The sequence below is a fragment of the Carcharhinus amblyrhynchos genome, chromosome 7 (assembly GCF_965287045.1).
Source record: "Carcharhinus amblyrhynchos chromosome 7, sCarAmb.v2.hapA, whole genome shotgun sequence".
In the NCBI taxonomy this organism is placed as follows: Eukaryota; Metazoa; Chordata; class Chondrichthyes; order Carcharhiniformes; family Carcharhinidae; genus Carcharhinus; species Carcharhinus amblyrhynchos.
Window position 1 is genome coordinate 18,196,406 of NC_137330.1, and position 26,885 is coordinate 18,223,290.

Consider the following 26,885-nt stretch of genomic DNA (forward strand, 5'->3'; position numbering starts at 1 on the left):
TTCTTTTCTACTAGACTTACAAGGCATCAAGCAATTCTATGTTCATGCCCACAGAGCTTTTCTTTATGCTCTTCCATCGGAGTCCTCAACAGAGCTCCAAAGAACAAAGAACAAAGAACAACCCGGCACAGGAAACAGGCCCTTTGGCCCAATGAGCCCGCGCCGCCATCTTAACAAAGCATTTTCCTGCACCTACCTTGCCCCGTGTGTATGCAAATGGTACCCCTATTGTAGCCAGATTCAGGGGAGAATAGTGTAGTGTCAACTTGGTACACCAATCAGCCTAAGAGTACATCTTTGGGGTGTGGGAGGAAACCGGAGCACCCGGAGGAAACCCACGCAACCACAGGGAGAATGCCCAAACTCCCACAGACACTGGCCCAAATCCACGTATCTGCACAGCTAGCAGTGGTAGTCACTGATCTGTTGTGGTGCCCGTCTGCTGGTCCAGGTTTAAGCACACACAACGACACGAAGTACTAGGCCACTCTCAAAACATCTAAGAGCAGCTCACGCATGACCCACCGTGTGCATGCCCCTCGTTAGACAACAAGATGGACCTCCCTGCAGCAGGACTTTCATTAGACTTCACCCTCCATTGAACTGGCACCTACACCTAACCCTAACCTGTCCTCAAGGCTGTTGGCAGTCCAATTGTGCTTTGTGATTCACCATGTACTGATCCCAACTCCATTCTGCCGTCTAAGGTCCGTACAGCCTGTGAGTGTTACATTGAGTAGCACAGTTTGTTTTTCATCTGTCTCTAGTTTCTCAAGGACTTCAGCCTCTCATACCACTGCCTGGAAAAGCAACAATGTGAGACGGGAGTGGGTGGGGGGTGGTTAGTGGGATGTGAGGAGGATGGTGCTTCATTGTGCCTTTGATTTCAATAGTTTCAGGCCTGATCCTCAGCCATGGCTGCTCCAACGTTTCCCAGCAATGTTTCCCCCATAGGAGTTTCTGAGCACCTTGTCCTGCCAAAGAGAGAGGACAGTGTGTCACTGAATCTGTGTGCTGTGATGTGTTTGGATGATGTCATAGATTATTGAATGATACAGTGCAGGAGCAGGCTATTCGGCCTATCGAGTCTACACCAACCACGATCCCACCCGCGCCCCATCCCCATAACCCCAAGCATTTACCCTAGCTACTCCCCCGACACTAGGGTCAATTTAACATGGCCAATCCACCTAACCTACACGTCTTTGGACTGTGGGAGGAAACCAGAGCACCCAGAGAAAATCCACACACACAAAAGGTAAATGTGCAAACTCCACACAGACAGTGACCCAAGCTGGGAATTGAACCCAGGTTCCTGGTGAGAGGCAGCAGTGCCACCACGTCTGCCATAGCTGAGTAACTAACAGTGTGCACAAATGATGTGAGTGTGCAGCTTACCACAGAGTTAAGTTTTGCGAGGGGAGATGGAACTGTTTTGGGTGTAAGTCATGGCGCATGGTCAGTACTGTTAGAGCACTGCACAATGCGATGTAAAGAGCTAGCAAATGAATAGACGTTCATTCACCTTGACTGTTTGTCTTAGTTCATTCTACTTCTTGTGGCATAGCATGAAGGTCTTATGGCTAAACTCCTGATTTTGTTTGCAATGGCTAGCTGTTGCAATTGTCTTTTCAGTAAGTGCCTGGTGGCCTTTGTCGCTTTCTGTTAGAAGAGGACTTTACTCCTGTATACATCCCTCACCAAGCGCTCTAATTCTGCATCAGAGAACTTTGGAACATGTTCTCTAGCCATTTGTTCAAGGTTTTTCTTGCTCGGTAACTCCTCTTCCAGCCCCTGCTGGTGCCAGAATGCTCTTCATTGTAAGAAGTTTTAACTAGCATTACTTTTGTACAAATGTGGATTTCTGCTGAAGCATGCAGTCACTCAGCAATGTATTCCATACTAGAGCACATGTCACAATCAATTTAAGTGGCAGGCAACACAAAGTTTGCATGGTGTCTGCGTTATTCCGAAGGAGCACAGGCATTGTGGGTGATCTTGCAACAATGGATTGCATCCCAACCCCTGAGCCAGAAGTTCTGGATTCAATCCCACTCCAGGACATGATCATGGAAGGTGCATTCATAATGTGGCCACACAGGTTGATTATTAATCTCTAAATCCTTCCAGACAGGAAGAGCAGGTGAGTTTTCTGTCCAGTCAGAGTGCAAAGTCTCAAAACACCAGGTTAAAGTCCAACCGATTTATTTGATAGTAAACTCACAAGCTTTCAGGGTTTGCCCCTTCGTCAGGTGAATGGAGAGTTCTGGCCTCAGACAGAGCATATAACAGCACACACAGTTTACAGATTACTAATTAGAATGTGAGTCTTTACAACTAACCTGCTGTTCAAGTCTTAAAGATGCAGACAATGTGAATGGAAAGAGTATTAGGCATAGGTTAAAGAGATGTGTATTGTCTCCAGACAGTACAGTAAGTGAGGTTTTGCAAACCCAGGCAAGTCACCCCAGTCCAACGCCGGCATGACTACTATCGACAGTCAGAGTGCCACATGTAATAGCTGCAGCACAACAGTCTGCCCATGTTAAAAAGACTCCATGCACAGATTCTTGCCATGAGCTGTACTCCATGCTAAGTGTCATCCTTGCTTCAAGGAGCTTCCAGAGGGAGAAGAATCACACATCATGATTCTCTTGCCTCTTTACGGAAGGCTATCCAATTTAATTTGATTAATATAACAGCAAGTCTTTCCTACTCCAAGAGGATGAATTAGTTTGGCCTAATGTCCGATATCTTTTACCAGCAGCTGAGTGGGATAAATTTTCCAGTCCCATCCACTGCAGGAATCATCATGAATAAGATTAGAAAATTTGACGGACAACTGGAAAATCTGTTAACCTGGGACAGAAACTTCCAGTCTTGGGGCAGGTGTGACTGGAAAATCCCATGAATGACCTTACAGAATCGTAGAATGGTTATGTCACAGAAGGACACTCAGCCCATCAAATCTGTGCCAGCTCTCTGCAAAAGCGGCTTCCATGGAAAGAAAATGTGACTTATTGCAACACAGTCGACTTTTGTACATAACTGCTGCATTTAATTTTCATAGTGTCACAGTGCCCCCTGCAGCTGTATTTAATACTTTATCACAAGATGTCTATAAAAGAAATGTCCTGTGTAGCCCAAAGAAAAATCACATCAAGGTGCAAAATCAGAGAAATGCAAAGATCAAATGAGTAAACAAATGTTGAAAGTGTGACCAAGGAATAAGATGAAGAATTGGAAATGGTGAAAGGTGTTACATCCCACCAATTTTGACAGACACAAGCGAGTGTCGGTGAAGCAATGCAGAGAAGAATTGAGGCTGTGGAATTGTGGCTTTTGAGGTGAATAATGAAAATATCTTGGATAAGTCACACTGCCAATGAAGAGGTCTTGGTAAAATCAGGGAGAAACAGTTAGAATTTCTTCAGAACAGAAGAAGAAATTGTGATTTAGAAAGTCTGACTGCATATCCTCACAATCTCTCACAAAGATGACCTATACCTCTACAGCAAGATTAATAGGGAGGTCCATGGTCTCCAACACCCTCCTGAATAGACAGAGATGAAGAGGCTGGTGTGAGTGCAGTTTGAGCTTTTTATACCAGCATATAGATGACATTTTTGATATTTACCATATAATGTTTATCAGATTAATTTTCTGTGGATGAAATCTGTTTATCATTCAATCTGACTTGGTGTTCGCAATTCACTGTTGCTTTTATGCTACATTTATCATCTGTTTAGTTCACTCATGACAGTCAATAACTGCAGCAGCTTGAATGATCTATTCTGAAAATCTGTGGACATTTTGCTTTAAGGAAGCAATGGCGAGAATTTTCTGCTGCCGCTGCTAGCAAACAAAGAACAAAGAAAATTACAGCACAGGAACAGGCCCTTCGGCCCTCCAAGCCTGCACCGACCATGCTGCCTGACTTAACTAAAACCCCCCCCGGGGACCATATCCCTCTATTCCCATCCTATTCTTGTACTTGACAAGATGCCCCTTGAAAGTCATTACCGTATCCGCTTCCACTACCTCCACCAACAGCGAGTTCCAGGCACCCATATTCTCTGTCTAAAAAATCTACCTCATACATCTCCTTTAAACCTTGCCCCTCACATCTTAAACCTATGCCTCATAGTAATTGACTCTTCCAACCTGGAGAAAAAGCTTCTGACTCTGCCTATGCCTTTCATAATCTTGTAGACTTCTATCAGGTCACCCTTCAACCTCTGTCACTCCAGTGAGAACAAACCAAGTTCTCCAAACTCTCCTCATTGCTAATGCCCTTCATACCAGGTAACATCTTGGTAAATCTTTTCTGTACCCTCTCCAAAGCCTTCACATCCTTCTGGTAGTGTAGTGACCAGAACTGAACACTGTATTCCAAGTGCAGCCTAAGTAAGGTTCTATAAAGATGCAACATGACTTGCCAATTTTTAAACTCAGTGCCCTGGCTGATGAAGGCAAGCATGCCATATGCCTTCTTGATTATCTTCTCCACCTGCGTTGCCACTTTCAGTGATCTGTGTAGTTGTACACCCTTTGCCTATCAATAATATTAAGGGTTCTGCCATTCACTGTATATTTCCTATCTGTATTAGACCTTCCAAAATGCAATACCTCACATTTGTCTGGATTAAATTCCATCTGCTATCTCTCTGCCCAAGTCTCCAACTGATCTATATTCTGCTGTGTCCTCTAATGGTCCTCATCGCTATCTGCAAATCCACCGACCTTTGTGTCATCTGCAAACTAATCAATCCAGTTACATTTTCCTCCAAATCATTTATATATACTACAAACAGCAAAGTCCCAGTACTGATCTCTGAGGAACACCACTTGTAACAGCCCTTCATTCAGAAACACACCCTTCCACTGCTACCCCCTGTCTTCTTTGACCGAGCCAGTTTTGTGTCCACCTTGCTAGCTCACTTCTGGTCCCATGTGACTTCACCTTCTGCACAAGTCTGCCATGAGGGACCTTGTCAAAGGCCTTACTGAAGTCTATGTAGACAACATCCATTGCTCTACGCGCATCAATCATCTTCGTCACTTCCTCGAAAAAGTCCATTTGCGATAATGGAGAATTTGGCACTCAGCCAAGTCACTGTTCATTGCAGCGGGACTGGAGAATCCCAGCTGCAGGTGATGTTGGAGAATCCAGACCAATATATTATTTGTTCAGTTTGAGTGTGAAAAGTCTAAATGATAATTCACTTTATGAAAGCATAGGAAGCCTGTCAACTAAATGGGAAAATCAAATATCAGCCAAATTTGAATGTCCAATTTTCAGTAATAAACAAGGGGCAGGGATTTTGTGATTTTTTTCAGTATTGTTTTGGGTGAGAAAAGCAGATGTCAGCCCACTCACCAGCTGCCTTGCTGAGATTCCCATCACATTTTTAAACATATTTGAGAAAAATAATGGAAAGGGGTGAGTCCCGTGATACCACGCCAGCAAGGTGGGCTGTGACTGTATCTGCTTCAATTCTTAAAAGATAAACATTTTTAAAAATGAAGATCGATAAAAACAAAAACAGAATTCCACAACCCCCACCCCGCAACCACACAGATACAGAACCCTTCCTCCACGGAAATGGAAATGCCTACCCACCCCTTTTCCCCCAGCATCACCTTCATATTGCATTGACACTGCCTCCTGGCACTTTTGTGTCGGGGCAGTGCCAGTGGGCAGTGCCCTTTTAGTTCTCAGGTAATGTCAGAGGGTGGTGCTGGGGGCACTGCCAGGGTACTACCTGGGCATGACCCCATCCCTCCCTCCCCTCCCCCCCCAACTCTCGGGGATGAACTCAGCTGTGTACCTCCAGCCAGTTCTGCCCTCTAGGTGCACATCGCAGGTGGGATCTATTGTGATTCATGTTGGCATGCCCTAGCACCAATGTGAATGGACAGTCTGATGTGGGAGTGGGAGGATAATCAGATGTCAACATCAGATGTGCCCAGTCAATTAGGTGTAATGGGAATCCTGACTTTTAGAACATCGAACACTACAGCACAAACAGGCCCTTCGGCCCACAAGTTGCGCCGATCATATCCATACCTACCAAGCCATAGAACTATCTGTAACTCCCAATCCCATTAAATCCCATATACTCATCCAGGTGTCTTTTAAAAGATCCCAGCGAGTTCGCCTCAACCACCACCGACGGCAGCCGATTCCATTCACTCGCCACCCTCTGAGTGAAAAACTTACCCCGAGCGTTTTAAAGGTACATTAACAGTAAAACTAGACCCCCAGTTTTCAGCAGTACAAAAGGGGCAGGATTTTCCAACTTTTAAAGTTGGGATTCCCATTGCATGATTGGCAAGGGGGGGGGTGGCGGGATGCAAAATAGAGTGGGGAAAGCCCCCCGGTGTAGAAGCTGTTTCCGGACTCTTCCGGACTATTCTCCCTCATTCCCGCCACCCTGAAAGTGAGGGTGAAAAATCCGCCCCCCCCGGGTATATTTTGCATTTATTGTAATTTGTCCCATTTATTTATATTTGCAAATAGAGATAAAATGTAACTTTTATTTTAATTTTACAAGTGAATGTTCACTGGAAGCAGCAGGATAAATGCTAATTCATGCAGCTTTCTTTATGTGCCTTTAATTCAGTGTTCACCTTCAGTATGAAGAAAATTTCGCTCCAGCATATTGCAATGAAGTGCCTTCTCAACTACCATGTAACCAGCCCAACCCACTTCACACTGAGAAGTCAGACTAAAGCCACAGCCACATCCCACACAACGTGCACACTGGTGTGCTAAAATAAGATTGTTAACTGTATTCTAACTTTTTATACATAATTACGAGTGCATGTAAGTTGTTCTTCCTCTGGAAAACAGAGGGAAGCATGTTGTGGATATAGCAATAGCATATCATTATGAGACAGCTCTGAAGCTGTGAAAAGACAGTTTTTGAGATACTGTCATACGAACAGCAGCTGAGACAGGAAGAGGTCAAAAGACTGAAAAGAAATGATAGATTACTTATTTAACTCATTACCTTCTGCTTCAATCCCATCTCCTTGTGAAATGCATCTCATTGTTTTTTGAACCCTCTCTTCTTCCACGGTCTTCTCTGGTAATTAAATCTGCAATTCTCTCATCCTTTTTTTACATCTGATTCAATCATTTTTATTTTCTGTCGTCTGTTATTTGAACCTTTTCACTGCCATGAAAAATTTGCCAGGATTAATGATGTGAATTCACTTCATAATCCTGCATTGAGTGGATTAACCAGTGCTCACCAGTTCATACAATTAAAAGACAAGCCTTTTTGATTTTTTTTATAATCATGTTTACATTTTGTTTTCACAATAGTTTAGCAGCATGCTGCTGTTTCATAGATTTATCTGCTGAAACATATTGGATGTCTCCCCACTTGGCACCATTTAGCATACACTGTTTCCTGCTTCCTTATACTACTAATTAACATTTATCCACGTTGATTTGCCTCAGCCACTATTGGCTACTTCCTGAAAGTCCTAAATACTTCTGAAAGTGTTCATCATCGTTCAGCCCTCATCTCTGAGTCAGGGTATTGTTGGTTTGAGTTCTGCTCCTGAGAATTGAACATAAGATTTACAGTGACACTCTCAGATTTGTACCAAGCAAGTGCTGCACTGCTGAAGGTGCTGTCCTTCAGGTGAGCAATTAAACTGAGGCTTCAACTGACTCTCAGATGAATGCTAAAGATCGCACGGCATTTTTTAGAAAAGGAAGTTCTCCTGAGTATCCTGACCAATGTTTCTCCTTAAATGAGCATCACTAAAACAGATTTTCTGGCCATTATCACAATGATGGTTGTCGGAGCTTGCCGTGTGCAAACTGGCTGCCATGTTTCCCATATTGCAACAGTGACTACACTTGAAAATGAAAAACTATCCATTGACGCGGTGACACAGCTGCCTTATGGCACCAGGAACAGAGTTCGATTTCAGCCATACGTGACTGTGTGGAATTTGCACATTCCCTCCATGTCTGCGTGGGTTTCCTCCAGATGCTTTGGTTTCCTCCTAGAGCCCAAAGTGGGGCAGGTTGGGTGGATTGGCCATGCTAAATTGTTCCTTGGTGTCCAAAGATATGTGGGTTAGGCGGATTAGCCATGGTAAATGCATGGGGTCACACAGCATAGAGTGGAGGCAACTGCCTGGGTGGAATGCTCTTTCAAAGAGCCAGTGAAAACTCAATGGGTTGAATGGCCTCTTTCTGTAGGGATTTTATGTTTCCATGACTGTAAAGTTCTTTGAGATATGCTGAGGTCAGAAAAGGTACGTTCAGTGCTATATTGGAGTGTCAACTTTGACTAGGTAGCTAGGTTTGGGGACCAACATTATGAAATAATGCATCCCCGGACATACTGTGAGATATTAACTATATATTCAAAATAGATATGGTTCGAAGGTTGACCCCCATGGTACAATGTTTGTAATTTTAGTTCAGCCTGAAATTTTCCAATTCTGCTGTTTTAAGAAGATTTTTTTGTACCCATTGCGGAAATTCTTTTTAAATTCTGTGGCTCTTTACTACAGCGATTTTAATTACCACTTTGCAAACTCATTAAAAGCTTCTGAGAAGTCCAATGTATAATTTTTGGTACTTTCCCCTACTCAGCATGTCCATTATAAATTCAGCAGGTTAATTAAATGTGACCTCTCTTGCCTGAATTCACGCTGACAGGTCCATTATCAAGTTACACTTTTCTAAATCAAAGTCCAAGTTTATTTATTTATTAGTCAAAAGTAGGCATTCATTCACACTGCAATGAAATTACTGTGAAAATCCCCTCCAACCAGATTTATTTTAAAAAAATGTCATGATTATCCTTGCAACGTTAACTGATCCTTCAAATTAATGATATTCTAGGCACTTTCCAAACCCCAACAGTTTCTACAGGTGTCAAAACCTTGATTTCAGAGTTTGACTTTAACACAAACACACATTAACACAAGATACTTCACCGCAGATTGATTTTATTTCACTTGCAAGCAATGGGGTAGGCTCTCGACACAATGGGTCAGAGACACTACTCCACCAGACAAAGAAAATTATCCTGGTTTATACAGTTCTGCAGCTCACAGTCAGGTGGATACAATCCAATCAAAAGTATTACAAATGACATACTTTACGTATTGATCCAATAGAAAAAAAATCTTGATCTGTGAGATCACAATGCCTTGTGGGATACCCCAATATTTCATCCCTAAGCTCCAGTCTCTTAGTCAGACATCATATCTCTATTTTTGATGGCAGCCTCACAAAGCATCTTCATAAAAAATAGTCTCACATGGGCATCCTTTATTTGATAAAGGGGCCTACAAAATTCATTAATATTTAATGGCCTTGTCAGTGAAGTTAACTGAATCTCTAAAGGATGTGGTCAACTCACCTTGCGTTCAGGATATTCCCCGATTGTAGCCCTGATAAGTTTTGTTTATTGCCAATATAATGAAACACATGTGTATATTGCTTATCAATTCAACGACTGAGTTTTTATCACTACCTACAATTCCAAGGGGTGGTATCATGTTACCATTAATTCTTGTCAGTTCCCACTAAGTCCCCTACCATAACTCTTTTGATAGCTAAGACATTAATACCTTTCTGACTGTTTTGATTAGGAAGGCAGCTTCATTAAAACTCTCTCTTGTATCAGTTGTTTCTGATAAGGTGTCTGGTGAGGCAATTAAGTCTCCTTTATGGCCTTGTGATTCCAACAGTTGGAATCTTTAAGGGAATGTATCTAACATATGTTTAATATCCAAGGGGCACTCTGTAACTGTGCATCAATGTTTCTTTGATTAACTTCTAAAAATGTATTCATATGTATCGACTCATTAAAGGTTTTACAAGTACCTTTAAAGTATTTAAAATAGCTCATTACAATTACTAACAAACTTGCTCCCCATTGATTTAAAATGAATTCTACACCTAAGTTGATTAAACAAAAATCTAGCAGTCTGTCAATCTTATAGTAGCCCTTTACTTTTCTATCTTTCTACACTGAGTTTAATGCATAATTTTCAATCAAATAATATCTGCCCCATGCACATGACAAAGTCTTACGTTGTAGCTCAATTTCCATGTTTTTCAAGAGGTAGAATTGAGTCAACATTTCATAACTTTGTTCGTTCTTGCTCCACCTCCTAGCCCCGACCTCTCTGAGATTGAGAAGTAACCCTAATTCTTTACTTGACTTTTTAATAGAAACCACTTCATTACTTTCCAGTAGTTGCAGGAAAATTTCTCTGGCCTTTACCTTCCTTTATAAAATCTGGCTATTAGATCCATTGATCCAGAAATTCCATCAGGTCTCTGTCAATCTAAGAGGAAGCTAAGAGAGAAAGGATCAGAAGTACATACTGACAGGGTTAGAAGAACTGGATGGGAGGAGGCTGGTTTACTGCATAAGCAACATCACATACCAACTGAGCCAAATGATATTTTCTGTGCTGTAAATTCTGTGCAATCTAACACTCCAACTTTGACAGTAGAAAACTCGGAAAAATATAAACAGCTGAAAATAGCCATTTATGCTTTATTTCTGGTATATTACCAATCTTCTATCACTGGTCTAAAGGGAGATTGAGAGAAAGCCCTGCAGAATTGCCTTTTGAGAGCCTTCTGTTTCTCTCCAGTACAATGCTTTACATCACTGTTTCACACCCTTGTTGCCCTTTCATCCTTTCTGCTTTGTGAATTTTCTTCTCATCAAAATGAAGAGCATTACACCTGGTAAAGGGAAGCTTTTGACCACCTTGTGCTTTCACTTCAGATAGTGCTGTCAAGAACAAAGTAAATGTAAGACAAAGGTCATTGACCTGAAATGCTAACTCTTTCTCTCGGGAATTGCTGGCTGACCTGCTGAGATTTTCCAATTTTTTTTCTGCTTATTACAAAATGAGGCTTCCTGTCTCATGTCCAGCAAAATGCATAGGCTCTGATATCAGTGCAATGTCTCCACTGCAATGTCCTGGTAATGATTTTTGCTTCCATATCATCCTGCAATGTTCTTGACTTGTTTCTGGGCATTTAAACTTAGCAAGCAGTTTCACAATACAGAGACTGTTGGTGAGGTCAAAGATTGACAAAGGCTGTGTGAAGCCCATTTTTCATTTCCTATATTGTTCTTACTTTAATGCCTGGCAATTAATGATATGACCTGAATCTATCATGTATTGTTCAAAGTACAACATCTCTAACATTGCTGAATATTCAGTTGAGCAGTGTGTCCAAAATTGTCCTGCTTTATACCTTAATAACAAGAACAATATTTGTGCAAGTGCGATAGTCTGCACAGTGGGTGGCACAGTGATTAGCACCGCTGCCTCACAGCTCCAGAGACTCATGTTCAATTCCAGCCTCGGGTGATTGTCAGTGTGGAGTTTGCATGTCCCCCCCATGTCTCTGTGAGTTTCCTCTGGGTGCTGCTATTTCCTCCCACAGTCCAACGATGTGTGGGTTAGGTGGATTGGCCATGCTCAATTGCCCCTTAGTGTCCCTAGGTTAGATGGATTAGCCATGGTAATTTCAACAGATGAAGCATGTACTTCTGACTTAGCATCCAAATTTGTAGACAGTTATTGGCGTTCCATACAAATCCAAGCTTTTCATTACACAAACTACTTTTTTAGCTTCTTCTGGAGCATAAGGTACGTCTATGTTTTAGACATTGCACCACTTTAGTTGCTAATTCACAAGTGACATCAGATGACAAAATTAATACATCTACAAAAAACTCTTGTCATCATAAGAGTATTTTTGTCAAAATATTATAAGTTACAAAGCCACAATAAAGTTAAGAATCAGATAACCAATGACATAAACAAATGACAGAGTAGGTTCAAAAAATCCTATTCCCATGTCCTAATGATTATTCTGTTTTCTTGATTTTTTATTCTTTCATGGGATGTGGGTGTCGCTGGCAAGGCCAGCATTTATGACCATCGCTAACTGCCCTTGAACTGAGTGGCTTGCTCAGTCATTTTTGAGGCGGTTAAGAGCTGTGTGTATGGAGTCACATATCGATCTGACAAGCTAAGGATGGCAGATTTTTTTCCCTCTAAAGGACATGAATGAACGAGATGGGTTTTTAAAGCAACCAGTGATAGTTTTGTGGTCACTGTCACTGAAACTGGTTTTATAGTTGCAAATTTATTCATTGAAAATGAACTCCACCAACTGCCATTGATTTGAACCCACATCCCTAGAGAATTCACCGGGGCCTCTGGATCACCAATCCAGTGATAGTACCCCAACAGCCTCATCTCCCCTCTAACTGAGGCAGAATGAGTAATTCTCTATACCAGCAATTTTCTTCAGACATTGAGAATAATTTGTCATCACCAAATGATTTGATTTCCTTTTTTTCATCAACCACAGCAATTTGCATTAATATAGTGTCTTCAATGCAGAAGAACATCCAAAAGCTTGTTGCATTTTTACTGAGAGGGGAACAAACCAAACAGATATTAGAATGGGTGACAAAAGCTTGGTCAAAAGAGGTGCTTTATGGAGGGTTTCAAAAGTGATGAGGGTGGTGGAAAGGTGGACGAGTTTAGGGAGAAACACTGGCAATCTCAATGTACAGTTATGTGTGCTTTCCACATGCAATTTGATTGCTTCACTGTGTGTTACATATTTAACACAGTGAAGAAATAGTTACAGTGTGTAAAATAACACGAATTTGATTGACAGACTATGACCCTGAAATTGCATCTAACAAATGGGACAGGGTTTTCCACTCCCACCAGTGGCAGGAATTGTGTTGACAGGAACAGGAAGTTTGCAGTGATTTCAGAGTCTGTTTTGTGCTGTTGGGAAATCAGACTGCAATTCTGTTCTCTCCAATTTGATGGTGACTTAATTGTGGGTCAAGTTCCCTATTAAGCTGTGACAGGAAGCACATTTCCATGCATTTCCCTCTCATAAATGTTCAGTAAAAGACCAACCACAGGACCCATCTTCCCCCTCCAAATGCAGTGTGTCGCCAGCAGGAAATTAGAATGGTCTATTTCACAAATGTATATGACTGGTGTGCACCTGGTGAGTCTCACTTCATCCATGACTTTGAAGGACGTGGACACCGATTTTGTCCTCCTTTAAGAGGATCACATTTCAGTTGCGTGTATCACAGACAGCACCATGGCTGGACAGAAGAGGCTGTCTTATGACAGAAGGTAACGGGATTCTCTGGAGAAGGTGGTGGGGAGTTGTCCAGGGAAGGACGAGACTATCTAAGAGAGTGTGGTCGGTGAAGTCGATTGTGGGGTCCCAGGTGGGGGAGAGGGGGTGAACTCAAGACCCTGGTTATAGGTAATAGTCAGAGTGGAGATTGAGATTCAATATGCAGATCCAGGGTGAGAGTCTAGTAGGTGAGGGCCTCATCAAGTGGATCACAGAGGGGAGAGGACTGATGGATCAGACCATAGAATCATTGAAACCCTGCAGTGCAGAAGGAGGCCATTCAGTCCATTGAGTCTGCATGGACTCTTCAACAGAGCATCTTACCCAGGCCCTATCGCTATAACCCCATGTATCTACCCCGCTAATTCCTCCTAACATGCTCGGACACTAATGGCCAATTTAGAATGGCCAATCCACCTAATGTTCACATCCTTGGACTGTGGGAAGAAACCAGAGCACCCAGAGGAAATCCATGCAAACACTGGGAAAATGTGCAAACTCCGCATAGACACCCAAGGCCAAATTGAATGTGGGTTCCAGGCGCTGTGAGGCAACAGTGCTAACCACTGTGCCAATGTGCCACCCATGAGTTGGTAGGGGCAGGATGGGCATGAACCCATGATGGGAAACACGTAAAGGACATGTTCACTAAATGCATCACCTCAATCCATTCATATATCCACTGAGGAATTGATGATGCAGGCTAAAGACCACATTGCCCTGATAATAAATCTTGTCGAGTTACAAAGAAGGCACAGGTCCATGGGGAGCTGCTGAACAGCTGAACTAGAGGGCAAAAGTTTATGTTAAGAATTCATGGGAACCTGAGGAGCAACTTTTTTATAAGGATGGTAGTACATATGTGAATGAGCTGCCAGAGGAAGCGGTTGAGGCAGAGACACTGACAACCTTTAAAAGGGATTTGGATTGATACATGGGGCGGCACAGTGATTAGCGCTACTGCCTCACAGCACCAGGGACCTGGGTTCAATTCTAGCCTCGGTTCACTGTCTGTGTGGATATTGCACATTCTCCTGTTTTCTCCAGATGCTTCAGCTTGCTCCAACAGTCCAAAGATGTGCTGGTTAGGTTAATTGGCCATGCTAAATTAACCCTAGCGTCAGAAGGATTAGCAGGGTAAATATGAGGGTTTGTGGGAATAGGGCCTAGGTGGGATTGTGGTTGATGCAGACTCGATGGGCAGAATGGCCTCCTTCTGCACTGTAGGGATTCCATAATTCTATGGGTAGGAAAGGTTTAGAGGGACATGGGCCAAATACAGGCAAATGGGGTTAGCTTAAATAAGCATTTTAGAACATAGAACATAGAACATAGAACACTACAGCACAAACAGGCCCTTCGGCCCACGAGTTGCGCCAATCACATCAACACCTACCAACCTACAGACCTATCTATAACCCTCAATCTCATTAAAACCCATATACTCATCCAGAAGTCTTTTAAAAGACCCCAGCGAGTTCGCCTCCACCACCACTGACGGCAGCCGATTCCACTCACTCACCACCGTCTGAGTGAAAAACTTACCCCTAACATCACTTCTGAACTTCCCTCCTTGCACCTTAAATCTGTGTCCTCTCGTAGCAACCATTTCAACCCGGGGAAATAGCCTCTGAGAATCCACCCTATCTATTCCTCTCAACATTTTGTAAACTTCTATCAGGTCGCCTCTCAACCTTCGTCTCTCCAGGGAAAAGAGTCCCAGCTCCCTCATCCTAACTTCATAAGGCATGCCTCCCAGTCCAGGCAACATCCTTGTAAATCTCCTCTGTACCCTTTCAATAGCTTCTACATCTTTCCTATAGTGAGGCGACCAGAACTGCGCACAATACTCTAAATGAGGCCTGACAAGGGTCTTATAAAGTTGCAGCATTACCTCCCGACTCCTAAACTCAATCCCTCGATTAATGAAGGCCAGTACACCATACGCCTTCTTGACCACCTCCTCCACCTGCGAGGCCGATTTAAGAGTCCTGTGGACCCGGACCCCTAGATCCTTCTGCTCTTCAACACTGCTCAGACTTCTGCCCTTGATAGTGTACTCGTTCATCCCGTTGGTTCTGCCAAAATGGACGACTACACATTTATCCGCATTGAAGTCCATCTGCCACTTCTCCGCCCAGTCCTGCATCCTATTTATGTCCTGCTGCAACTTTTGACATCCTTCCAGACCATCCACAACATCACCGACCTTCATGTCATCAGCGAACTTACTTACCCATCCCTCCACTTCCTCATCCAGGTCATTTATGAAAATGACAAACAACAAGGGTCCTAGAACAGATCCTTGAGGCACTCCGCTGGTGACTTGACCTCCATTCAGAAAAAGCCCCATCCACAACCACTCTCTGCCTTCTGCAGGCAAGCCAATTCTGGATCCACAAGGCCAAAGGCATGGTCGGCATGGGCCAGTTTGGACCAAAGCTCCTGTCTCTGTGTCGCAAATTCTATGATTCTGTGAACAAGAAACACGGCAATGGCAAACATTGACTCGACAATGAGTGTATTGTTGGTCGTGCTCCTATGAGTGAAAGACAATGCCGGAGACTCCTCAAATGTCCTGGGCTCACAAGTGCGAAGTTCTCCAGTACGAGCTGTGGGAGCAAGGACTCTGGAGGAGTAATGCAAAGCTTCTGGCTGGCAGTGAGTGAACGTGCGTCCGAGTGCCCTTTAAAAATGGCACCAGACCTTCAACCCCACGATGTAATGACGGGCTGGGTGACTGCCTACCCACCCTGCCACAAAATTTCCAGTGGCCCTCGCTCATGCAGAAATAATAAGCTGAAAAGCGGAAGATCTTGCTTGTTCACCCACCGGCAGGAATCACACCAATTTCCCTGTATGCCACCGCACAGTCTCCAGAGCAGAATACTTCCCCAGTAGGCTGAGAATTCCTACCCCCCACTCCAGTGGTGTGCTGTGGAGGCAGCTCACCATTAGGCCAGTGGGGGCATGTTGTGCTTCTGCCGCTGTCGGTGGGTTTTCCCATTGTTCACACCTCCAGTGCCAGGCAATAGGCTTGCTGTCAGTGGGACCTGATGATCCTGCTGGCAGGAATGGCCAGAACATTCCGCCCATGAATTAGGGGTAAGTTTTTCACTCAGAGGATGGTGAGTGAATGGAATCGGCTGCCGTCAGTGGTGGTGGAGGTGAACTCGCTGGGGTCTTTTAAAAGACTTCTGGATGAGTATATGGGGTTTAATGAGATTGAGGGTTATAGATAGGTCTGTAGGTTGGTAGGTGTTGATGTGATCGGCGCAACTCGTGGGCCGAAGGGCCTGTTTGTGCTGTAGTGTTCTATGTTCTATGTTCTATGATGTTTGACAGATCTAGCTGAAATTTTGTTCTCTCTACTATTTCAGCACAATCATTAGCTTATTTATTTTAAATGTGTCAGCATTTCTATCCAGCGTTAATTTGATGTGGACTGTGCATCAAGATGTCTGTGTTGAAGTTTGGACCTTTCAATATTACCTTTCATTTTGTCATTGTGCAATATAATTGTGTGCAGGACTTCGAAGGATGCGCCTAATGGCTACTTGCGTGGATTGTAGCCATTGTTCCTTCAAGGCCATTGCCTGATTTCTGGAATCTGGGGACAGGTAGATCTGATTTGTGAGAGTGCATTGTCCTTCAATCATAAAGGACATAATAAGGACATTTGACTTTTCTTCAATTTGTTTTGCTCAAAAAGAGGAATGCCTTGAAAGCTCACAAAGCAAGACATACTGTGTTGAGAACAAAACAAGTACCCGAGGGATCCGCAAACCTGCTCATTGTTTACATAGGCAGCTGATAGATAACTCAGGAAAGCTACATGATTATTAGAATTCAACGACATGCAAGTGTCTGAGATTTAGGGAGAGGACAGGAGAGATGGCAAGACTGGTATCAATGTCTTTGGGGTGGGGAGGGGGGGTGATATTTGTGCTGTCAAGGATAGTTAAATTGGAGTGGCAGGGGGATGGGATGGGAACCTGCACAGGGAGACCAAGGCGCTTGAGGGGTGGTTGCGGGGTGGGGGTGTAGGGGGTGTTGAATGAAGGATAAACAGAAATGTAAGACGCAAATACGGAAAAACAGGGCAAAGAACAAATATGACGAGAAAGCAAAATAATGCCAAGATGACCAACAAAGTTAAAAAGACAAGGCTTTGTGTCTTAATTTATGATTTGCGGTATGACTTACAATTCCTACAGTACAGAAAAAGGCCATTTGGCCCATCGAGTCTGCACCAACCACGAGGCTGATACCGGAGATGAGAGGGCTGGACTATGAAGAGAGCCTAAATAGACTGGGTCTGTACTTGTTGGAGTTTAGAAGGATGAGGGGGGATCTTATAGAAACATATAAGATAATGAAAGGGATGGATAGGGTAGAGGTAAAGAGATTCTTCCCCCTTAGAAAGGATAGCAGGACTAGAGGGCACAGACTCGAGATAACGGGGGTGGGGGGAGGCAGTTTAGATCAGAGTTGAGGAGGAACATCTTCACTCAAAGGGTGGTGAATTTCTGGAATTCTCTGCCCATTGAAGTGGTGGAGGCTACCTCGCTAAATATATTTAAGTCACAGGTAGGTAGGTTTTTGACAGACAAGGGAATTAAGGGTTATGGGGAGAAAGCAGGAAAGCGGAACTGATCCACGACAGATCAGCCATGATCTTACTGAATGGCGGGGCAGGCTCGAAGGGCTAGACGGCCTACTCCTGCTCCTATTTCTTATGTTCTTATGTTCTTATCCTGCCCAGGCCCTACCCCCATATCCCTACATATTTACCAACTAATCCCTCTAACCTATACATCTCAGGACACTAAGGGCAATTTTAGCATGGCCAATCAACCTAACCCGCATATTTTTGGACAGTAAGGTACATGAATTAAGCTTTCACAGTAAGGTAGCTGAATTAACAGCGCAAATAGATATAAATGGTTGTGATATTGGTTGACGGTTATGATTATGGGTAGCACAGTGGCACATTCTTTAGCACTGCTGCCTCACAGAACCAGGGACCCAGGTTCAATTCCAGCCATGGGAAAGTGTTCCAGTCTGTATGGATTTTGCATGCTCTCCTCATGTCTGCGTGGGTTTCCACCAAATGCTCTGCTCACCATGTGCAGGTTAGGTGGATTGACCATGATAAATGGGCAGGGTTACAGGGATAGTGGCTGGAGGGGGGGGAAGGGGGGGGTGCAGTGGAGACCCTGAGAAAGATGCTCTTTCAGCGACTCACTACAAACTTGATAGACCGAATGGCCTCCTTCTGCACTGTAGGAATTCTATGAATATAGTTACAATTGCAGAGACATGACTGCAGTTTACCAAGGATAGGAACTGAACATCAAGGGGTATTCATTATTTAGAAAGGACTGACAAAAAGGGAAAGGAGGTGGGTTAGCATTGTTCGTAAAGGAGAAAATCAACGTGATAGAGTGGAAGAATATTGCCTTGGAAAACCAGGATGTAGAATCCATAGGGATGGAGATAATAAACACCAATGGAAAGAAAACATTGTTGGAGTTGACAATAGATTCCCAAACAATAGTGGAGGTGTAAGGGTAAGTATTAAACAACAAACGAGCGATCCATGCAATTAGGGTACAAATGTAATTTATGTATAGATTGGACAAACCATCTAGCAATGATACTGTGGTGAAGCAGTTCCTGGAGTGTGTGTGATGGTTTTTTAGGATGTTTGAGGAACGCAACAGACTACACTAGATTGGATTTTGTGGAATGAGAAAGAATTATTAAACAATTGTGTTGTGCGGAGTCCTTGACGGAAGAGTGATAGAATCACACCAATTTCCCTGTATGCCACCACATGGCTTCCAGAACAGGATATTTCCCCAGTGGGTTGAGAATTCCTACCCCCGACTTCTTCATTAAGATGGAAAGTGAAGTAATTAAATCCAAAACTGGGGTCCTGAATCTAAATAAAGGGAACTGTAAGGTTATGAGGTGTGAATTGGCAACGATAGATTGGCAAATTTTACTGAAGGGTTTGACGGTGTGTAGACAATGGCTCATATTTAAAGAACATGTGCATGAATTACAACAATTATTCATTCCTGCCTGGCACAAAAATAAAATAAGAAAAGTGGTTCAACCATGGCTTACAAAATAAATCAAGGAAAATATTCAATCTAAAGAAGAGACGTATAACTTGCCACAAGGAGCAGCAAGCTTGAGGATTGGGAGCATTTTAGAATTCAGCAAAAGAGGACAAAAAAATGTGATCAAGAAGGGAAAATAGAGCGAGAGTAAGTTGCAGGGAACATAGAACTGACCGTGAAATCTTTTATAAATTTTTGATGAGATAAAGACAAATGCAGGTCTGAAGTTGGGGAAGTGGCAGAAGAATTGAAAACACAGTTTGGTTGTGACTTCACAAAAGAGGATGTAAATAACCTCCCAGGTATGTGACGGAACCAGGAGTCTGTGGGAGGGTGGAATTGAAGGAAATCAATCTGAGTAAGAAAATTGACCTTAGAAAATTAAGTTAAATTAGAATTAAAGGCTGACAAATTGCCAGCGCCTGATAATTTACATCCCAGAGCATTAAAGGAAGTGGTCCTGGAAATATTGGATGCATTTGTGGCCGTCTCTAGACTCTGTCGCAGTTCCAACAGAATGTAGGGGAGCAAATGTAACCCCATTATTTAAATGGGAGAATTCCAGACCAGTTAGCCTGAAATCAGTAGTGGGGAAGATGTGAGAATCTATAAGAGACATAATAACAAACATTTGGAAAGCATTAACAGGGCTCAACAAGGCCAGAATTGATTTATGAAAGCCAAATCATGCCTATCAAATCTGCTGGAGTTTTTTGAAATGTAACTAGTAGAATAGATAAAGGAGAACCAGTGAATGTGGTGTATTTGGACTTTCAGAAGGCTTTTGATAAGGTCTCTCACAAGAGGTCGGTGGGCAAAAGTAAAACGTATGGGGTAGGGGATAATGTATTGGCATGGATTGAAAATTAGTTGATAGACAAGAAACAGAGAATAGGAATAAATGGGTCTTTTTCCAAGTGGCAGACAGTGACTAGTGGGATATCACAAGGATTAATACTTGGGCCCCAGCTGTTCACGATATATATGACCTGAATGAGGGAACCAAATATAACATTTCCAAGTTCGCTGATGACACAAAACTGGGCAGTACTGTGAGGTGTGAGGAGAATGCAGAGAGGCTCTAAGGTGATTTCAACAAGTTGAATGAATGGACAAACACATGGCAGATGCAATCCAATGTTGCTCAGTGTGAAGTTACACACTTCTGTGAAGAGAAACAGAAAGTAAGTATTATTTAAATGGTGATATATTGGGAAGCGTGAATCTACAAACGGATCTTGGTGTCCTTGTGCACCAGTCAATGAAAGTGGTGAGGTAGGTGTGGCATGCAATTAGGAAGGCAAATGGTATGCTGGCCTTCATTGTAAGAGGATTTAAATTAAGAAGTAGAAATGTCTTTCTGCAGCTATGATGTGGAGATGCCAGCATTGTCTGGGGTAAGCACAATAAGAAGTCTCACAACACCAGCTTAAAGTCCAACAGGTTTATTTGATAGTAAACGCCACAAGCTTTCAGAATGCTGTTCCTTCGTCAGGTGAGTGGACAGTTCTGCTCACAAACAGGGCATATAAAGGCACACACAGTTTACAGTTTACTGATTAGAATGCGAGTCTTCACAGCTAATCTGCTATTCAAGTCTTAAAGGTACAGACAAAGTGAGTGGAGATGGCACTAAGCATTGGTTGAAGAGATGTATATTGTCTCCAGACAGGACAGTTAGTGAGATGTTGCAAGTTCAGGCAAGTCATAGGGATTACAGATAGTGGGTACATGTCATTCTATCAGTGGAGATTCATTATGCTGATACTGGGGTTGGTGGGACTATCCTATGAGGTTTAACCAGGCCCGTATTCACTAGAAGGATGAGAGAAGATCTGATTGAAATGTATAAACTTTTAACAAGGTTGGCCAGACTCGATGCGGGGAGGATGTTTTCCCTGGTTGGTGAATCTAGAATCAGGGGACGCAGTCCCAGGATACATGATGGACAATTTAGGACTGAGGTGAGGAAACATTTCTTCACTCAGAGGTAATGAACCTGTGGAATTCTGTACCACCCAAGGCTGTGGGGGCCAAGTCCCTGAATGTATCCAAGTAAGAAAATTTTAAAGTTTATTCATTTGTGTCACAAGTAGGCTTACATTAAATGCAATGAAGTTATTGTGAAAATCCCTAGTCGCCACACTCTGGCGTCTGTCTGGGTAGACTGAGGGAGAATTTAACAAAGCTAATGTATCTAACCAGCACATCTTTTGGACTGTGGGAGGACTGTGCAGACTCTGTACAGACAGTGACCCAAGGCCAGAATTGAACCTGGATCCCTGGGGCTATGAGGCACAGTAAAAAGTCTGACAACACCAGGTTTTAGTCCAACCTATTTATTTGATAATATACTCACAAGCTTTCGGGGTTAGCCCCTTCGTCAGGTGAATGGAGAGTTCTGGCCTCAGGCAGAGCATATAAAGCACAGACAGTTTAGAGATTAGAGGTTTTAGGTTGGACTAAAACCTGGTGTTGTCAGACTTTTTACTGTGTTTACACCAGTCCAACGCCGGCATACCCACATCATGGCTATGAGGCAGCAGTGCTTACTACTGTGCCGCCCCAATAGATCATTGTTTAGATTTTAAAAGGAATATGGGAAAAAGCGGAAAATGGCATTGAGATTGAGGATCAGCCATGATGCTACTGAACTGTGGAGCAGGCTGATAGGGCTGAATGGCCAACTCCTAGTTTCTATGTTTCTATGTGATGGGATTAATTGAACTGTTTTTCTAAAGAATCACTGTAGATTAGATGGGCAGAATGGCCAATGATGAGCAAAATGGAGTCATTTATCATGCCAACAAGCAATGTTCAGATGAGATTTCATCACAACCATTCAGCATTCAGTCTCATCACAACCCTCATCTAGACAAGGGCATAAGAATTAAATGTCGGAAGAGAGGATAACTGCCCTCAATTTGATGGAATATTTAAGAGTCTATGGCTCCAAGGAGCAATGCAATACTAACAGCAATGGAAATTGAGAGTGAATTCCTCCTGTTACTCAAGTCAAACCCATTACCTAAGACAATGGCTGTGGTTGACAAAACATGTTAATCTCAGAGAAGGATCTTACAGCAGATGTCTTTCTTGGTTGAAATATTTTCTTCCGCTTTATTAATAATTTCTCTCCTGCTGTGCTCACACATACTAGAAGAAGGTTACGAGAAGAATCGGAAGGTAGGCAGGTGTTCCATGACATATCCCTGGTAGGAGGCTACTGATTTGCCTGCCATGCCATCAGCTCAGCATTTTGATGATCCAGAGCACAACAGAAAACATTCTTCATGCAGGTGCACATCCTCCCAACCTCAGCATCCCCAGGTGTAAAATTGGCATTGTCCTGGCACAATTCTGTCATCCCTGAGTGCTGTGATCACCTCCAAGCTCCCCTTGGAGTACTTCTCACCAGATGCATTCTCTCTAAGATCTATCGTGCATTGTGCCATTCTGATGGCATGCATGTTTTAACAGAGACTCGATTCTGTCCTATGGTCCTGATAACTATATGCAAATATATTACAATGAGGTTCCCAACATGGAATGGTGAGAAAAATGGACCATTGCTGATGGGGGGGAGGGGGCATTCATTTGCTGTTTTTATGTCACTGTGAAATGCAACCTTGCCCTTCTCATGATACGTTCTGCATTTATCACCAAGCCCACCCTCTGTGAACAGGAGCAGAAAATCCCAGCCTAGGTGTTATGGTAAGGGCCTTCTCTCCTATTCCCTCAAAATGTCTCCGTTATGTCGAAGTAACAAGCCAGGAATGTCTTCAGATAATCACCACCCACCCAGATGGGGACAGCTGCAACAACTTAAGAAGACTTCCCCGCCTGTTTGAGTGACATTCTCATCACTGGAATCAGCAATCTAACTCTCCCACTACTGATACAACACTATCTACCATCTCAATAATGTGCTACAGCAACTCACCTACGAGTTACCTGACCTCTACCAATTGAAAAAATCAAAAGTAGCAACATCATTGAAAAACTACCAGCTCCAGGTTCCCTTCCAAGGTGAACACTATTCTGATATGGATACATATATTGTTTTAGGATCAAAATCTTGCCATGCCCTCTCTAGTAATGTGTGCAAATACAAGGACAGTGGAGTTTGCACATTCTCCCTGTGTCTACATGGGTTTCCTCTGGCTGCCCCGGTTTCCTCCCACAGTCTGAAGATGTGTAGGTTAGGTTGACTGGCGATGCTTAACTGCCATAATGTCCCAGGATGTGTAGGTTAGAGGGATTGGCGGGGTAAATATGTAGGGTTGTGGGATAGGGCTTGGGGTGAGATTGTCCTTGGTGCAGACTCGAGGGGCCGAAAGGCCTCCTTCTGCACTGTATACTTTCTATAATTCTGTGATGACTGAAGTCTTTTGAGGGGAAGACTGTGGCCATGTGAGTTTCCCCTGAATGCTCCAATTTCCTCCAGCAGTTCAAAGATGTGTCGGTTAGGTGGATTGACCATGCTTACTGCGTGGGATGATGGAGGGGCGGCCTCGGTGGGATGCTTATTAAGGAGAGTTGGTGCAGACTTGATGGGCTGAATGGCCTCCTTCTTCACTGTAGGTTTCTGTGATCTCTGGGAATATTTTCAGCATCATGACCTTCCAGCACAGGAAGAGGCCATTTGACCCTTGAGTTCAGGACAGCTCTCTGTAAGGTAATCCAGTCAGTTCCCCCGCCCTGTTCCTCATGTGCAGCTCCTTAAGTTAAATAACTTTTGTCAACATCAAACAGCTAGTATTGTCAAGGAAGAGGGGGAACAAGCAGGAAGCAGTGGGGACAAAGAGGAGAAGGAGTGGGGGGGAGGGGGGGGTCTGACTAATTATTTCCTTTTCTGTACTAGAAAGACAAGATGGAGCAGATATAACTGAATTGCAAGATAACAGTTTCCTAGCATTCATTGTCTCTTCAGCTTGTGATGCACCAGCTCTGGCAGAGACTGGCACATGTGCTTCTGTAGCAGTAAAAAAGTCTGACAACACCAGGTTTAAGTCCAACCGATTTATTTGATAGTACACTCACTAGCTTTCGGGGTTAGTCCCTTCGTCAGGTGAATGGAGAGTTCTGGCCTCAGACAGAGCATATAAAGCACAGACAGTTTACAGATTACTGATTAGAATGTTAATCTTTACACTGAACCTGCTATTCAAGTCTTAAAGTCACAGTAATCGGTAAACTGTCTGTGCTTTATATGCTCTGTCTGAGGCCAGAACTCGCCATTCACCTGACGAAGGGACTAACCCCGAAAGCTAGTGAGTTTACTATCAAATAAATCGGTTGGACTTAAACCTGGTGTTGTCAGACTTTTTACTGTGTTTACCCCAGTCCAACGCCAGCATCTCCACATCATGACTTCTGTAGCAGTACAGAGGCCCCGATGGCTTGTTGACCACGTTCCTTTATTTATTCTGTAATCTTCTTAACTTTTGGACTGCCACAATTCAACCCACTACCACCTCTCAAGAGCAATAGATTACTGGGCAATAAATGCCAGCCTTGCCAGAAATAAATAAATGGTTAAAAAAATGCTGTAAATATCGAGAAGCCATTACAAAGAATAGTGTAGAAAAGAGAGATTTTAATTCACTTTGTGCAAACTATTTAGAGGAGGTTTAAAGGAACTCCCAGCTTGGTGCATTTTGCTAATTAATGTCTCAGCTCTGTATTGGCTCATAAGTCTTATGTGTGGGTTTGAACAGTTAATTTTAATAAAGTTTGCTGAGACATACCTAACACCCACATCATAACTGCACTTGAGAAAGGAAGGGTTAAAAAAACTGGTGGGTAATAAAATCAATCATGGTAATTACAGTTCATTGTATTTGTGTAATAGCTGTCATGGTGAATGTAATTTATAATTACATTACACTTGCTATTTGCTTGGTTTCATTTTGTGCTCTTCATTATCATTAGCCTTCATCTTAGCTTTGAGACAAAGATATCAAAGCAAGAAAGTTATGTTAAACCTTGATAAATCATTAGCTGGGCCTCAGCTGGAGTATTGTATCATGGCTTGTGTACACAGCAAATTTCTGAGCACAACACCTCAGTAAGGATGTCAAATCTTTGGTGAAGATGCAGAGGAGATTTCATAGAATCCTATAGTGCAGAAAGAGGCCATTTGTCTCATCAAGCCTACACCGACAACAATCCACCCAGGCCCAATCCCCATAAACCCATGCATTTACCCAGCTAGTCCCCCTGCAATTTAGCATGGCCAGTCCAAATGACCTGCATATTGTTTGGACTGTGGGAGGAAACCAGAGCACCCGGAGGAAACCCACGCTGATGCAGAGAGAATGTGCAAACTCCATACAGATAATGGCCCAAGCCAGGAATCGAACCCAAATCCCAGCTACTGTGAGGCAGCAGTTCTAATCACTGTGCCACCATGCCACCCAAATTTATTGATTTGTACGAGGGATGTGGAGCTTCAGTCATGTGGAGGGACCAGAGGATCTGAAATTGTGTGACATAGAGTGGAGGGGATTAGGAGGAGTTTCAGCAATGGTGTTGAAAATCATAAAGCGTTTAGATATAGTAGCTAGGGAGAGACCATCTCTAATGGCTGGCGGACCAGTAATCACAGGGGATAGGTAATTGGCAAAAAAAACCGGAGGTGAGAGTAGGCAGTTTTATTTTTATGCAGCTTAAAATTACACTGCTTGATCTACTTGAAGGAGAGTGAAGTGCACGGTTATAAGGAGCAGGGGACTAACTGACCTCCTTTAAGGAAAGCTGGCACAGGCACAATGGGCCAAATGGCCTCATTAATTTATGTGAGATACCATGAAACAAGTTCTGTTGTTTGTCTTGAGGAAGAAGGGAAGTTACATTGTAATCTTCACTGTAACCAATTTGTTCATCCTGCTGAATAAGTAAAAACTCTAGAGTGACAGGTTAAGATTGAATTCTACATGTCTCCACACAAAACAAGATATTGGTGCTGCTGCTCACAGTCATTCTAAATCTGGTTTCTTTCAGGTTTCCCGGGGTCAGCACAACACCGCCTGTAAGCTCAACATTGACACCACAAACTGTTCTTGAGGATCATGCAATCCCTCCATTGCTTCCAGGACTGTCACCTTCTGCACTCCCACCATTGCCTGCCCATCTTTCAATTCCAAAAGCTTCAAACTGCCAAGGAGATGTTTGCCAGAATGGAGGAACTTGCCATGATGTCTGGTTGCCCAGTGGTGCTGCATCCTTCCAGTGTGACTGCCCTCTACATTTTGCTGGGCATTTCTGTGAAAAAGGTAAATTTTGGTCCACAATTAAAAGCCCTGTGGTTGCATTAAGTATATGAGGTCAAAGGTAAGATGCAAAGAATTATGATGTTATGTTTTTGCATCTGCTTAGAAGGAGCCTTTCCAACTGATATCATGTCTTGAGAAAATAATTAGTATTTCTATCGCCACTGATCTGCACTCCAACAAAAGCATGGAGATTTGAGACCAGTTAGTCTATATTGAGGCTGAGGAAGAGAACTTTCATCTCAGGAAGTCCAAAGAAGCCAATTAAGTATTCTTCAGTTG

At 43.1% G+C, this 26,885-nt stretch overlaps 1 protein-coding gene across 1 annotated transcript in view; it reads left to right on the forward strand.

Moving 5' to 3' along the window:
• The window catches only part of LOC145345354 (protein eyes shut homolog), a 308,622-nt gene that overhangs the window by 151,304 nt on the left and 130,433 nt on the right, over nt 1-26,885 (forward strand). Inside the window, exon 7 of the mRNA XM_080193170.1 lies at nt 26,335-26,606. Within this exon, the coding sequence (XP_080049296.1) occupies nt 26,335-26,606 (272 nt within the window). The remainder of the gene's footprint in view (nt 1-26,334; nt 26,607-26,885) is intronic.